The sequence below is a fragment of the Dama dama genome, chromosome 24 (genome assembly GCF_033118175.1).
Source record: "Dama dama isolate Ldn47 chromosome 24, ASM3311817v1, whole genome shotgun sequence".
Taxonomy (NCBI): Eukaryota; Metazoa; Chordata; class Mammalia; order Artiodactyla; family Cervidae; genus Dama; species Dama dama.
Window position 1 is genome coordinate 59474804 of NC_083704.1, and position 16498 is coordinate 59491301.

General features: G+C 44.8%; 1 protein-coding gene across 12 annotated transcripts in view; it reads left to right on the forward strand.

Annotated features, from left to right (window-relative positions):
* ATG7 (autophagy related 7) overlaps window positions 1–16498 on the forward strand; it is a 410364-nt gene that overhangs the window by 189203 nt on the left and 204663 nt on the right. For all 12 annotated transcript variants that reach the window (XM_061128848.1, XM_061128859.1, XM_061128855.1 and 9 more), the window contains one exon: window positions 10815–10895. In XM_061128848.1, the coding sequence (XP_060984831.1) occupies window positions 10815–10895 (81 nt within the window). The remainder of the gene's footprint in view (window positions 1–10814; window positions 10896–16498) is intronic.

Consider the following 16498-nt stretch of genomic DNA (forward strand, 5'->3'; position numbering starts at 1 on the left):
AGCAGACATACAGATGTTGTTATCTAGTCACTCAGTCGTGACTGACTCTTTGTGACCCCATGGACTGCAGCCCACCAGGCTCTTCTGTCCATGGGATTTCCCAGGCAAGAGCACTGGAGTGGGGTGCCATTTCCTTCTCCAGGGGATCCTCCCCACCCAGGGATCAGACTTGCCTCTCCTGCATTGGCAGGCGGGTTCTTCACTGCCGAGCCCCCAGGGATGTCACAGGGAGGGCATGTAATAAATGCTGTTCCTCGGCTCAGCCCCCCTGCCACCGTTTCCACGTGAGGCCGGGACAGGCCCTCCTACACCACCTCCTAGGCTGGGAGGGAGCCGTCATTTCTGCGGAGGGAGTGGGGGTAGCAGGGGAGGCAGGACCTCACAGGCCATGTACCCAGGGGCTGCAGAAAGCCCTTGAAAAGTCATAAGCTGAGCCATAAACCTGGTCAGGTTTCAGGTTTGGCTGCTGCACAGAGAATAGACCGGAGGAGGTGTTAGTGGATCTGGGTACAGAGTTGGAGCCCTTGAGCCTTTAAGTGGAAGACAGCCTAATCCAGGGGCTCCCCCATCTGGTGCGTCAGACTCTCCTTGGGAGCCGTGTCAAAATCCCCAGCCCCACTCCAGGTCCACTGCATGACAACCTCCAGGGACCTTCGGCATTTGAGAACGACGACTCGGCTTCAGTCTGTAAAAATGGCTTCCTGATGGCTTCCTATGGGACAAAGTACATAGTCTGTCAAGTTAACACAAGCCGAATCCTGGTCTTTGAACATACATTTTAAGTTTTGTACTCCCACGGACACTCGCTCTCCTTCCAAAAGGGCCCTTGACTCCTGGTCCCAGGCAGACCCCCGCCCCCAGCCAGCGGGGCTGATTAGACACGCACAGGTGCACCTGATGGGTGCCCCCCCCCCGCTGTCCTGGGACCCACCTGCTCTGCGGCTTTTTGCTTTTTACGTCATCTCTGCACGCACCTTACTCCTCCTCAGGACGGGAGCGTAAGGCCCTGTTCAGTTCAATCGCTCCATCGTGTCCGACTCTGCAACCCCACGGACCGCAGCACTCCAGGCTTCCCTGTCCGTCACCAACTCCCGGAGCTTGCTCAAACTCTCGTCCATTGAGTCGGTGAGGCCATTCAACCATCTCATCCTCTGTCGTCCCCCTCTCCTCCCACATTCAGTCATTCTCAGCATCAGGGTCTTTTTCAAATGAGTCAGTTCTTCGCATCAGGCCCTGTTAGCCAAACCCAAATACGACCTAGCGCCTCGTCTTACTGCTGTTTGACAATGGGGATTTCAAAGCAAGCTGCTTCTGCTCTTTGTGGGGCTTGGGGGTGACAGAGGGCATGGGGCCAGGAAGCTGCAGGTAATTGTCCTCCTCCTAGACTCCATCGTTCCTGTGTGGGGCTTTTAAATACTCGGGGGGTAGCAAAGAGATGGGCTTCCCTGGTAGCTCAGAGGGTCAAGAATCCGCCCCCAATGCAGGAGACCTTCGATCCCTGGGTTGGGAAGATGCCCTGGAGGAGGGCATGGTAACCCACTCCAGTATTCTTGCCTGGAGAATCCCCATGGACAGAGGAGCCTGGCAGCCTGTTGTCCGTGGGGTCATAAAGAGTCAGACGTGACTGCATGACTAAGCACAGCACAGCAGAGACACATATTATAAAGCTGGTTTTTCATAAAGCGTTTTTTTTTTCCCTCTAGAAGGCTACACAGGAAACTAATGCTGAAGGTTTTGTTTGTTTTGTTTTGTTTTGTTTTTGAGGCAGAGGGGTTGGGAGCAATAGGGACTTGATGGTTTTCATTTTGTACCTTTCTGTAATGTTTGGAACCTGTTAATAAGGTTATTAGCTTTTTTTCCCCTCATCTTTTCTGGAGGTACAATATACATATAGTCAAATACACTCATTTAAATGTGCAGTTTAATGAGTTTTGACAGGTGTGTACTCTTGTGTATGACCATCACTGCCACAGACAAGACCTGGAGCATCTCCTTCACCCCCAAAATTGACTTTGTGCCTTTTCCAGGGTCATATCCCCACTGGTCTGATTTTCATATGGACCACTTCAATATTTTCTTTGTTCTTTTCAGTATTAAAGGGAAATAAAAAATGTCATCAGTGTAAATTAAAAAATAAAACATGCAGGGATGCAGGCAACATTTGTCAGTGCTAAAGAATACCTCTTATTAGCCACAAAGCTAGGTAGAGGGGTGTGGAGGGGTGTGTGTGTGTGTGTGTGTGTGAAATTGGCAGTTTTCCCCCTCTCTGGGGAGGGGGGATAATGAGAAGCCAGTATTATTCAGGGGAGGCTGTTTAAAATGAAGCTAAGTATGTAAATACTGTATTTTAAAAACTTAGGAAAATGGGCGTTAAGTATGCTATGGGAGGACCAATGGTTTTTTTGTTTGTGCTTTTGTTTTCTGTCATATGCTTATTTTTATTATGGGTTGAATCAGATTTTTAAAAATAGCTATTTAACACAGTCTCCTGTAGGAAAAGATTGACAGCAGATATTAGTAATCAAGAGTTTAGAGTAAGCTGTGTGCAGTCCCCAAAGTGGAAGTCTGTCTTTTTTTTTTTTTTAAAGTCTGTGTCTTGAGCAGTGTCAGGAGGCCTTTGTGTGGATGGAGTGATCACTTTGTCAAGCCTTGTCATTTAGGCATTAGTTTAGACGTGGCTTAAGTCGCTGGATGTGATGGGGTTGTGCACAGAAAACGTGGAAAGAACTAGAGGCTTGCTGATGGAGTCCCTAGATCTTCTGACGTCTTACAGGTGATGGTGAGTGTATAGAGCAAACTTCTTATGCTTTTTGTTTTAAACCTTTATTTATTTAGCTGCCCAGGCTCTTCATTGCAATGCATAGACTTAGTTTCCCTGCCCTGTGGCATGTAGGATCTTAGTTCCCTGGCCAGGGCTCAAACCCCTGTCCCCTGCGTTGGAAGGCAGATTCTTAACAGCTGGACCATCAAGGACATCCCCTTGTAACTTGTTTGGCTGTGAATTGGTGCCTGGCCTCTCTCAACAGGTGCAGTATGTTTATTCGGGTTTTGCATCAGGTGCCTGGATTTTAGATTGCTCTGAGATTTCAATGCCTGTCTAAGGAAGGTGCTAAAATTTTAAGCGGCAACCTCCAGTTTTTAAATTCTAAGCATTTCTTATAAGATATTAGGGAATACAGAGCATGTTGTGTGAGCTCAGTGCATTTGTAATACTGTGAATTTAAAGCATTGTTGATGGAGATGGGTTTCAAATTACTTGGAAAATGTGAATGATGGGAAGATGGGGTGTGTTTTTTTGGTTCATTTGGGATGAAAGTGAAAGTCTCTCAGATGTGTCCGACTCTTTGGACCCCATGGACTGTAGCCCGCCAGGATCCTTTTTCCATGGAATTCTGCAAGCCAGAATACTGGAGTGAGTAGCTTCCCTTTTCCAGGGGATCTTCCCACCCAGGGATTGAACCCAGGTGTCCTGCATTGCAGGCAGATTCTTTACCGTCTGAGCCACCAGGGAAGGCCAATAATACTAGAGTGGGTAGCCTACCCCTTCTCCAGCGGATCTTCCCAACCCAGGAATTAAACTGGGTCTCCTGCATTGCAGGCGGATTCTTTACGAGCTGAGCCACCAGGGCTGTAGTTTTCTCTGGATATTTCAGACATGAATAACTTGGTTGGCTTTTGGATGTTTATGTTTTCTCATTCTTTCATTTCATAATTAATAATCAGTATCTGTTATGTGCACATCACTGTACTGTGGACAAATGCAAATAGTTAGACTTGTATCTTGCCCTGTAAAAGCAAGTGAGATAAAGAATAAAATTTTAAGTAATTATACTACACAAGCTGATTCTAAAATTCATATGGCAAGGCACAGGACCCAGAATAGTGAAAATCACCTTGAAGATGAACAAAGCTGAAAGACTCTCCCTTGCTGGTTTCAAAACTTACTACAAAGCTACTGTAATCAAGACAGTCTAGGGACTTCCCTGGTGGTCCAGTGGTTAAGACTTTGCTTTCCAAAGCAGGGAGTGTGGGTTCGATCCCCAGTCAGGGTTTCCACATGCCTCGTGGCCAAAAAAAACCATCAAAATATAAAACAGAAACATTATGGTAACAAATTCAATCAAGACTTGTAAAACGGCCCACATTTTTTAAAAGTGTAGTACTTACATAAGGATAGATATATAGATCAACAAAACAAATGAGAGCCCAGAAATGAGCTCTTCTGCCTTTATGGTCGTTTCTAGAGTGCACTTGGGGGGAGAAGAGTCTTTTCAACAAAGTATTGGAACAACTGGATTTCCACATGGGAAGAATGAACTTGGACCCTTAGCCCACACCACATGCAAAAATCACCTCAGTCACCTCACAGTGGATCATAGACCTAAATGGAAGGGCTAAAACTATCAAACTAGAAGAAAACATTATCAGTCTTCATGACATTGAGAAGTGATCTGTTATATATGATTTTATCAGAATAAACCTGTTATTTTCTCCACAGAATGGGAGAAAATATTTGCAGAATTATGTATCTGTAAGAAACTTAAATCCAGAATATATAAAGAACTCTGAACAGCTCAGCAATAAAAAGAAAAATAACCCAATTTAAAATGTGGCCAGGACTTTCCAGTGGTTCAGTGGTTAAGAATCTGCCTTGCAATGCAGGGGCCTCGGCGTCTGTCCGTGACTGGGGAACTAGAGTCCCCCACGGCAGAGCAACTGAAACCGTGTGCCTCAATTACTGAGCCCGTGCTCCACAGCTAGGGAGTCCGTGTTCCACAACAGAAGATCCCACAGCCTGATGCAGTGAAGATTGCACATGCAGCAACTAAGACCCAACTCAGCCCAAAAAATGAGTGTTTAAAGAAAAATTTTTTTTGCCAACAGGACTTCCCTGGAGGTCCAATGGTTAAGACTTCGCCTTCCAATGTGTGTGGGGTGGGAGGTGTGGGTGTGGGAGTGGTGAGGGTTTGATCCCTGATCAGGGAATTAAGACCTCACAGTTACTTGCAGCCAAAAAAACCAAAACATAAAGCAGAATTAATAGTGTAGCAAATTCAACAAAGACTTTAAAAATGGTCCACATCAAAGAAACTCTAATAAAATTTGGCTAAGAATTTGAATCGATATTTCTCCAAAGAAAGATAGTATGAATGGTCAAGAAGCACATGAAAAGAATGCTCAACACTACTAGTTATTAGAGAGATACAAATCAAAAACACAGTGAGATACCACTTCACATTCGTTAGAATAATGGCTATCCTCAAAAGACGAGAGGTGGAAAAATAACCCTGTTGCAGAAAAGAAATATGGTGCAGTCACTTGGGTCCTCAAACTGTTAAACATGTATTATAGTTATCTTGTGATTCATTGATTCCACTCTGTTTATACCCAACAGAAATGTTCTTCAGCTTATGAATGGACAGACAAAATATGGTATATCCATGTAACCGAATGGTATTTAGCAATGAAAAGGAATGACGTACAGATACATGACACAATATGCCAAGTGAAGCCAGTCATGTATGATTCCATTTATAGTCAATAGACAAATTAGCCAAGTCAGTAGAAATAGAGGATTTCTATTTTCTAGAAATAGAAAATAGACTGAGCAGCAAAGGCCAGCGATGGCAGATTGTCTGGGGGGAAGTTGACTTTGAGCTTTGTAGTTGTATACACAAAGGCTGTGAAAAGACTGAATGCAAGACATAATTGGAAAGGCAGGATGGGCCTGAGCCACCAGGGAAGCCCAGAAAGTGAATTAGTTGTTGCCAGCATCTGGGAAAAGTAGAGAATGGGGGCTAATTTCTTATGGGTTCCAAGTTTATTTTGAGAGTGATGAAAATGTTTTGAAGTTGGATATTCCTGATGGTTACAAAATTCCATGAATATTCTAAAAGCCACTGAATCGTATACTCTAAAAAGATGAAGTTTATGGTACGTGAATTTTAATTTCAATACCTCTGTTATTTTATTTTAAAGAAATAACTATTGCACAAGGTATTTTGGTGATAAATACCCAAAAGAAGAATTTCACATATTGAAGGCATAATCTCTAAGTCAAGGGATGAGTTCAGTTCAGTCGCTCAGTCGTGTCTGACTCTTCGAGACCCCATGGACCACAGCACGACAGGCCTCCCTGTCCATCACCAACTCCAGTAGTTTACTCAAACTCATCTCCATTGAGTCGGTGATGGCATCCAACCATCTCATCCTCTGTCATCCCCTTCTCCCACCTTCAATCTTTCCCACCATCAGGGTCTTTTCAGATGTGTCAGCTCTTCACATCAGGTGGCCAAAGTATTGGAGTTTGAGCTTCAACATCAGTCCTTCCAATGAACACCCAGGACTGATCTCCTCTAGGATGGACTGGCTGGATCTCCTTGCAGTCCAAGGGCCTCTCAAGTCTTCTCCAACACCATAGTTCAAACGCATCAATTCTTTGGCGCTCAGCTTTCTTTATAGTCCAGCTCTCACATCCATACATGACCACTGGATAAACCATAGCCTTGATGAAACGGACCTTAGCTGGCAAAGTAGTGTGTCTGCTTTTTAGGATTTATGAAAGGGATGTGTTTGACCTTGAGTGGCTTTTATGGAAGCTGGAGATTTGGATATATAGCTGCGTCCAAAAGGAAGAGTTCTGAGTCACAGAGTTTGGCATGAGATAAGGCCAGCAATCAATCCTAAAGGAAATCAATCCTGAATATATCCAGTGGAGGGACTGATGCTGAGGCTGAAGCTCCAATACTTCGGCCACCTGATGTGAAGAGATGACTCATTGGAAAAAGACCCTGATGCTGGGAAAGATTGAAGGCAGGAGGAGGAGGAGATGACAGAGGATGAGGTGGTTGGATGGCATCACTGATTCAAGGGACATGAGCTTGAACAAGCTCTGAGAGATAATGAAGGACAGGGAAGCCTGGCATGCTGCGGTCCATGGGGTCGTAATGAGTTGGACACGCCTGAGTGAATGAACAACAAAGGCCAGCGATGGCAGATTGTCTGGGGGGGAAGTTGGCTTTGAGCTTAGTAGTTGTGTATATGAAGCCTGTGAAAAGATTGAATGCAAGACATAATCGGAAAGGCAGGATGGGCCCAGATTAGCGGCCCTTGAGTGCCAGGATGAGGAATTCTCTGCTGTATTTGGTCACCCTAGGAAGCTGATGGGCTTCCCTGGTGGCTTAGATGGTAAAGTGTCTGCCTGCAACGTGGAAGACCAGGGTTCTATCTCTGGGTTGGGAAGATCCCCTGGAGAAAGAAAAGGCAACCCACTCCAGTACTCTTGCCTGGAAAATCCTATGGACGGAGGAGCTTGGTAGGCTACAATCCATGGGGTCGCAAAGAGTTGGGCATGACTGAGCGACTTCACGTCACAGGAAGCTGATGGGGCTTCCCAGGTGGCGCCAGTGGTGAAGAATCCACCTGCCAATGTAGGAAACGCAAGAGACACGGGTTTGAACCCTGGGTCTGGAAAATCCCTTGAAGTAGGAAATGGCAACCCACTCCAGTATTCTTGCCTGGGAAATCCTATGGACAGAGGAGCCTGGGGGGCTGCAGTCCATGGGGTCACAGAAGAGTGGGACACAGCTGAGCAACTGAGCACGCACAGGAAGCTGAGAGAAAGAGGCCCCCTCAGAGCTGAGTCCGGAGCCTCAGTCCACCCAGAGTGCCGGGAGCGCGCGCTCCTGTCGAGGGCCCTGTTATGAGTCTGTCGCAGCCAGTGTGAGGAGAGGCTTTCGTCTCTTACATCTCCTGAAACTGGAATTAGTTTGGAGTTCTGAGCCTTCTGATACCAGCATAGGCAATTTGCAAGGCCTTGCACACAGATGTTATTCTACGTCGTTTCCTGGGAAAGTGAGTCACAGCTTCCTGGTAGAGAGCTGTCTGGGTGCTAAACAATGGTGTGGGGACCCCGCTCAGTCACTCCGTTCCCCGCGGCTCCTTTCTGTCGCTCGCCATCTATGCTGTTTGTTTACATTTCCTCTCTCCTTCCTTCCTTCCTCTCCTTTTTTCTCCCTCCCTTTCTGCTTCTAATTGGTTCTACTGTCTCCCTTCCCGTGGCCTGTATCTCCCCACCTCCAGTCGTCTAGCAGATTGCCACTGTTCCTTTGCTCAACATGAAGTTTGATCTTAGCAATATGAAAGAAAAGACAGGAAACCTTTTCATGAAGCGTATATGGAGCTATTGACATGTAGACCATGGCAGTGAATATTTTCATGGAAAATAGACTACATATGATGAATGTTTTTCTAGGTAAATTTAATGTGAGAGCCGCTGAGATTTGAGGAGACTCGGTCTGAGAATTTTTTCAGTCCTGTCACTTCACGGTCTCACGAGGACGTCAACACACCCGTTTGTGGTCTGCCGTTGAAGTTTCTCCTGCCGGTTTGCCGTCTCCGGTCTTGGTGAACCAGAGAGCAGAGATGGTCACCACCTTCCCAAGACACAGGAAACTCACGATTGTCCCGTTTTCAAAGGTTCACCTCGAGGCCAGCTACTTATCCCAGCTGTCTAATTCATCCTTTCTACCAAACACTCTTTCGATCTTGCTTTACACTGAAATCTCATCACATATAGATGACGACATTTAAAAGATCGCTGTGGGCATTTCCTTTAAGGTGAGGTTTTCCCTTGAAAAGTGTGCAAATGCAGCTAGATTGTTGGTTTAGTAGAGTTACCCACACTCTGAAGGAGGTCTGTCCCCAAAAAGTTTGCCAGGTTCTGTTGGGATTTGGGGTGTGGGAGGGTAGCAGAGAATTGCTAAGGTGGCTAAAGGCAGCAAGAACTAGGGGTGGGATGGTGGGGGGGATTGGTTGGTGTGCTGTGTTCAAGTGAGGCTGTTAAATGTGAGGTGAGCCCTCATATGGAAGATGAAAGCTGTGCTGTCCTGAGGGAGGGACGGGGGGGAGCCCAGGCAGGTTTGGAGTTGGGGACCCACTTCTGAATCTTAGTGCAGTCACTCTCTGCTTGCCTGAGCCAACATTCTTCACCCTCCCCAGAGTCCCATCAACGGGACAGTTTTCAAGATCAAATAAGTTAACTGGGGAGAAGATTCGTGTTGTTTGGCTTCTTATAAATGTTGAGTCCTCTGGAGTCTCTAGAGATTTCACCAGATGTATTTTTAATAATATGATAAATATAAAGGACAGGAAAGCCTGGTGTGCTACAGTCCATAGGGTTGCAAAGAGTCTGACATGACTGAGCAACTGAACAGCAATAACAAATGATAATGTTTAAACTCTTCTTTTGGTACAAGTGTAGTTCTGGAGGTATAATATCTGAACAAATTACCTAAATCATAGTTTGTAAAACTGGACTATATCTTATTGTTGTATAGCCACTAAGTCGTGTTCCACTCTTTGCGAACCCATGGCTGCAGCCAAGCTCCTCTGTCTTCCACTGTCTCCTGGAGTTTTCCCAAATTGATGTCCATTGTGTTGGTGATGCTATCTAACCATCTTATCCTCTGCCACCCCCTTCTCCTTTTGCCTTCAGTGTTTCCCAGCTTCAGGGCCTTTTCCAATGAGTTGGCTCTTCGCATCAGGTGGCCAAATTATTGGAGCTTCAGCATCAGTCCTTCCAATGAAGAGTCAGGGTTGATTTCCTTTAGGATTGACTGGTTTGATCTCCTTGCAGCTCATTTGATATGGTTTGATCAGACCAAACTGGCTTGCTCTCCAGCACCTAAATTCGAAAGCATCAGTTCTACAGTGCTCAGCTTTCTTTATGGTCCAGCTCTCCATCTGTACATGACTTCTGGAAAAACCATAGCTTTGACTTTACAGACCTTTGACAGCAAAGTGATGTCTCTACTTTTCAGTACGCTGTCTAGGTTAATATTGCTTTCCTTTCCAAGGAGAAGGCGTGTTTTTATTTCACGGCTGCAGTCACCGTCTGCAGTGATTTTGGAACCCGAGATCTGTCACTTCCCCCTTTATTTGCCATCTAGTGATTATAGCTGGAAGTGAAAATCTATCACCTTGTGTCCGACTCTTTGTGATCCCCATGTACTGTGTGGCCCACCAGGCTCCTTTGTCCATGGGATTTCCCAGGCTTAGTTCATTTCAGTCGCTCAGTCGTGTCCGACTCTTTGTGACCCCATGGATTGCAGCACGCCAAGTTTCCCTGTCCATCACCAACTCCTGGAGCTTGCTCAAACTCATGTCCATTGAGTCAGTGATGACATCCAACCATCTTATCCCCTGTCCCAGGCTGATACCCTGTAAGTGGAAATCAGATGTAGTTCAGAATTTTATGCTCAGGGTGGCGCTGTTTTCCCATACTTTTGGTGATGTTTGCATTTTATCTCTGTGGGTTCCAAGTCAGGCAAGTAACTCAATAAACATTTAGGACCATTTCTACCTTCTATTGTTCACAGACCTTCTTACCTTGTGAGGCCCCATCCAATGCCATATCCTAAAGTGCACATTTCTCCTATATTCACTGTAACATATGTGAGAATTGCCATAATAAACTAGTTGGCTGATTATATATTTGAAGACATTTATTAAAACAACAGATTTTTCAGCTTGCTTTTTATGTTTTGGAGTCAGTTTGTGTTTAGGTCTCAAGATATGTGCAAAGCTTGTGTGCCAGTTCTTAATGGAATAAAGGACCTAGTATAGTTCTTCAAAACTGATTTATTTAGCACAAGTACTAAAGTACATTGAACTCCATTTTCATTAGTAATCTGTTCATAATCTGTGTCAAGAGCACAGGTGAATTGTTCCCCACTTCTTGTCAGAAACTACACATGTCCTTTGCAGGTCTGTCATCCGGGGCTTGATGTGAATTTTTGTTTGTTTGTTTCTAGATACGAGGATTTCTGTCACGGTTTGATAACGTCCTTCCTGTCAGCCTGGCCTTTGACAAATGCACAGCTTGTTCTTCCAAAGTAAGTCGTTCTACATTGGCGGGGCTTGTTTTTTAATATGAGCCCCGTCAGCCTTCCCAGCCAGAGGCACCCAAAGCAGCCGAGGGCTTTTCGTGGGGAGGTCAAGGGTCTGAAAAAAAAAAAAACCAAACCAGAAGGGGTTACGTTTTCATTTATCTGTGTTCATTCTCACAGGGAAACCCGCCTGAGAAAGTCGGGTTTGTAGAATAGCGAGAGAGACAGACCATTCCAGCTCTGTGTCAGTCCGTGCATCAGGCTGATATGGGCTCAAATTTGAACTTTTCTCGTCTTCGTTCCTCCCCGGAGGGCTCCTCCCTTACACAGACCATCACAGAGCAGTTTTTTAAGTGTTGCTCAGAGGATGAGGGAGACCAGGCAGTCGTGATGGTGTTGTCTTTTGGAGTTCCACATAACGACAAAGAAAAAGTAGGCAGAGATTAGGGGCCTGGCTGGGGAGCCAATAGAAGGGCCCGTTCAGCTTTGATCTTTCCAGAGGCTCTAAAAACAAAGCCGGTGTGTCCCCCATTGTAACGGAACCAGCTGATGTATCTCAGACCTACAGTGATGGCATCTCATTTTTTTTTAATAGGCCTTGAGATAGTCTTGAGTTATTTTTGCACATACACTGTGTGTTCTAGCTGACTTCCTTTTGGAAACCTCTGTAAGCCTTCTAACGCCCAGTGATTTAACCTGGCTTTTAAAACTCAAGATTCTTGGTAAGACTTCCATGTTCAAGTGTTAGGCGTTGGGGTCATTAATCCCAAACGTTGGGGTCATTATAATTTGGGACTTCTTTGCTGCATAGCCTACATCAGTCTGAACAGGACTGAATTCTGGGTAAAGTCTCTGCACTCTGAGATGACAAGCTGTCTTTGAAAATTTTACTTGGGTCTTGGGTCTTACTTGGGATGGTGCTTAGGAAGAAGCACCATCTTGACCAGTTTCTCTAAAAAGTTAACTCAGATTTGACCAACAGTGTTGATAAATTTGGTTAATTTTAGGTGCTCAAAAACTTCGAGTGATATTTTCTTTCTTTCTTCTTCAAACGCAAACTGAGCTCTGGTTTTATCACTCTGCATCCCAAGTGTCCATGTTGAGAGTTAAACTTTACCGTTTGTAGGTAGCTATCCACAAGCTCATACTTCCTGTGGGTTCTCTAGGGCGTCTTATATCTATGTGCCTGAGCCAAGGCCTCAAGGATGTCTACGTGCACTTTCGTCTTCAGAAATGCAGGTTTTAGGATTGTGTGCTCTTCAGCACAGTACCTTTTTTTTTCCCTTTGAATGTCTGAGCTAATTGGTCTCAAAATAACTTGGCAGTATTAATTTTCATATTGAAATTGTTTGACACAAGTGTCAGAGACTTCTCTGTGGCTTTATCTAGGTCTAGTTAGTCAAATGAGGTGAAGATAATTAGGTTCTCTAAGTGAAATGCAAACACTCATTTTTTTTCCTTGTTCTATTTCTAATTAAATTAGCTCCAGAGATACTGTTTATAAAAGGATCACAAGCACATCCGCTAGCTGCCGTCCCTTATATTCTTTGAAAGAGCAAAAAAAAAAAAAAGGAGAAAGAGCATAGCTTTGCATTTTTCTTTCACACTTATTGTAAGCCTTAAATGTAGATAGTACTTTTTTGTTAGCAAAGTATTTCCTCTTAGTGGTCATTCTGAGAGTCCTGCTTTACATAAACACGCCGGAGGACTTAATACAAACTGACTTGCATTTTAACAGCTGTGTTATTCCCAGAGCGATCACTTTTCATGTGGTCCGGGTATTAAATTTCTTTTGTGCTGAAAAGGTTGCTTCATGGGTGTATGTATTTCCTTACAGTAGAAGCCCAGCATTTACTTACTTGGCTACCTTACTTATTTGCTTAGAAGAATGTCATTCTGTATTATCTGCAGACCCAGCATTGATACTTTGAAATGACAAATGCAGTTATATTTTCATCTCTGTGCGTATGAATTTTTCTTAATGCATACTTTTTTTTATACTGAGTCGTATCATAGTTGTTTTTGTTTCAAAAAGATTCTTCGGGGCTAAAAATGACTTAAAAATTTCTCCTTTGACATCTATGAAGTAATTTTTTCCTTTGGTACTTTTCAGTATTTTGGCTTCCCCCTCACCACCTCTACCCACCCCCCCCATAGGACTAAGGCCATACTTGTGTCTTGACATTACTTCCATGAAGTACTGTTACGATTTTAAAAAGCAAAGTACTAAATAGAATGGGCTTCCCAGGTGGCGCAGTGGTAAAGAATCTGCCTGCCAACACATGACATGTGGGTTTGATCCCTGGATCGGGAAGAATGGCAACCTGCTCCAGTGTTCTTGCCTGGAAAATTCCATGGACCGAGGAGCTTGATCCAGGGCTGCGGTCCATGGGGTTGCAAAGAGTCGGACACGACTGAGCACGCGCACACACACACACACACACACACACACACACACACACAAGGCCATTCTTGTGTCTTGATTTAACCATAAGTACAAATAGATTGAGGAGGTAGAATAAGCTATGCTGAGTACTAATGCCTTCATTACCTTATTTATGTAAATAAAACATAGACCTTTTATAAGGCCTGAGCTGGGGAAGAGTACAGTTCTCTACGTAGGTGTCAGGGAAGCTAGATCATCTACATTCACATTGTTCCTTATCCTAGTCGATTTCAGCTTGGCATGCAGCCAGGTGAATTGTTCCATCTTCCAGAAAAAATATTGGAAGATCTGGAGGGAGGAGGGCAGTGAGGAGTTGCTTTCATTCCGATTTCCGCCATCGCCTTGTAAGACTTTCTAACATGATAGGTAGTATCTGTCACTGGAATTTCAAAAAACCCTATTTCAAGGTTTGTGTCTGTCTTTTCTTTCTTCTTTTTAAGTTTTCAGAGCCAAATAGTTTTGTGGAACTGCTACCAAAGGGAAAAGTATAATTTTGAAACCAATATTCTTGAATTTCTCGTAATACTTTGAATTAATTTGTTGTTTTTAGATTTTCCACCTAGATAATTTGGGGGAAGTTAGGGTATTTGGAGGGGTACCTTTCTGTTTTGATATAATTTTTAACTTGCAGGCAAGTTGTGGGAATAGTACAAGGAACTCCTTTACCCAGATCTCCCAGTTGTTTATATTTTTCCCCATTTGTGTATATGTGATCTTCTCCCTCCCTGCCCCTCCTCTTTTTCTCTTTTTTTTTCCCCTCTGTGCTGGGTCTTCATTGCTGTGCTCTGGCTTTCTCTAGTTGCAGCGAGCAGGGACTACTCTTCATCGCAGGGCTTCTCATTGTGGTGGCTTCTCTGGTTGCGGAGCTTGGGCTCTGGGGTTCGTAGGCTCAGCAGTTGTGGCTCATGGACTGAGTTGCCCTGCAAAATATGGGATCTTAGTTCCCAGAGCAGGGATTGAACCTGTGTCCCCTGCATCAGCAGGCAGATTCTTAACCACTGGACCACCAGGGAAGTCCCCCTCCTCTTTTTCTTGAGACTCTGGGAATGAGTTGGAGACACTGTGATTGTTTAAAGCTAAATACATCAGTGTATGGTTCCTCAGAAAAAAATTCTTGTCTTGCCTAAGCAGAATGCACTTATCAAATGCGGGCAGGTAAATGTTTGCATAAATACTGTTACCTGACGCACAGTCTATGTTTCAAGTGTCGTTACTTGTACCAGTAATGTTCTTCATAAGCATTTTCCCCAGACCAGAATCCAAGTCAGGAGGATCAGGCGTTTAGTTGTCATGTCTGTTTGGCTTCCTTCAGTCTGGAAATGTTCCTTAGCTTTTCTTTATCTTTTCTTAACTTGAACACGTTGACGTTGTGCCAGTTATCTTGTAGAATTTCCCTCTGTTTGGATCTGTCTGCCGTTTCCTTACGACTAGATTCAGTTGATGAATTTTTGGCAGAGAGATGAGATGAAAGAAGAGATGATGTGTCCTCATGTCAGGAGGCACATGGTGTATGTTACCCGCCCTTGGTAGTGAGAATCTCCCCCTTTCTATGCGTGTAACTACCTTCCCCTGAGAGGAGAAACCTGGCCCCCATTACGCCGGCTGATTCACTAGACTCCACAGAAAGTAGTTCCAAAATTTCCAGTCCATACCATCGCAGATAGTAAGCCTATCGCCTGGAATTTGATCATTGTGCACGGTTCTTATTTTCTAGGTAGAGTTTGCGTAGAGCACAACGCAGAAGTCTTAAGAGACTTAATTCTGTACTTTGGACACACACATACAGCCACGTAACCTACATTTCAGTCAAGGCCCAGAGTGCTTCCCTTACCCTGGAAAGTTTCCTTGCGCCCCTTCCGAGACAGTCTTGGGGGAGGGGAGCAGTATGCTGAGTACTGTGACCATTCTCTTTCCCAAGGAGTAAAACTAGGTCCCCTCTGGTCTCGATGTAACTGTAGCCTTGTTCCTGGACCCAGCAGTTGACTGGAACCTTCTCTCGGACCTTCAGAGTCAGGAGCAGGGCCGTGCCCAAGGAGACTGCAGGCAGGGGTCTCTTGCTGTGGTTGCAAGATTCTGTCACTCCCCACCTTGGCAATGTGCAGGGACAGCCTGTTATGAGGAAGGAGGCCCCAAACTCAGTTCTCATACCATCTGGGACTGCCTAGTGCCCAGATGTAGCAAGATGTGCCCAGAAACCTGATCTTCAGATTTTAATTAGCCATTAGCAACCCTAATAATGTACTCGTTCTGGTGTTTACAGTACGATGGGCCCTTCTGTTGATGGGCTATGATTAAACTTCCCAAAGTGACTTCTTCTTAGCTTTTTATGTGCACCTGTGTGTGTGCGTCTTGAGGACAGAGAGGCTGGTGTAAGAGGAGTATGTCAGCTGTGGTATCATCATGTGGTAAACTGTGCTTTCATTCTGCCTTCGGCAGAGGCGGGCTGTCATTTTCCCTTTGATATTATATAATCCTACCTTTCTTCTGTCATTTCTCTTTTCTTTGTTAATTGAAGAAGCATGAAACATCAACATTAAACTCAAGTATTTAAAATTCTTTTAAGCAAAACCTCTACCCCAGAGCAACCTGTTTCCTAAAAGTTCCGCTGATGCTCTGTTGAGGACAAAAAGACAAAGGGTAGGTTTGAAAGGAGAAATGGAACTCTCACTCTCTGTCAGCAGACGTTCGTTTACTCAACTGACGTGTGAGTCCCTGCCGTGTGCCAGAGAGGCAGAGATGATTAAAACAGCACTGCCTTCGAAGAACACTAACAAGAGAGCAGTTTAGTCACTAAGTTGCATCCGACTCTTGTGACTCCATGGACTGTAGCCCACCAGGCTCCTCTGTCCGTGGGATTCTCCATGCAAGAATACTGGAGTGGGTTGCCATTTGCTTCTTCAGGGGAATCTTCCCGACCCAGGGATCGAACTCAGGTCTCCTGCATTGCAGGCAGATTCTTTACTGACTGAGCGAAGAGTGAGGGAGACCTATAAAGCAGTACTAATCTTCCCTAGTGCTATGATGTGCTTCAGAGGCAAGGCACACCCTCTTCTTTTCTTGGTGGTTCTGTTTTGCTGTGCCATGCAGGTTGCAGGATATCCTCTAGTGGGGGTGTCCTGGTACCATTTAGCTTTGTAAATGGGGAAGACCCGGGAAGGCGTCT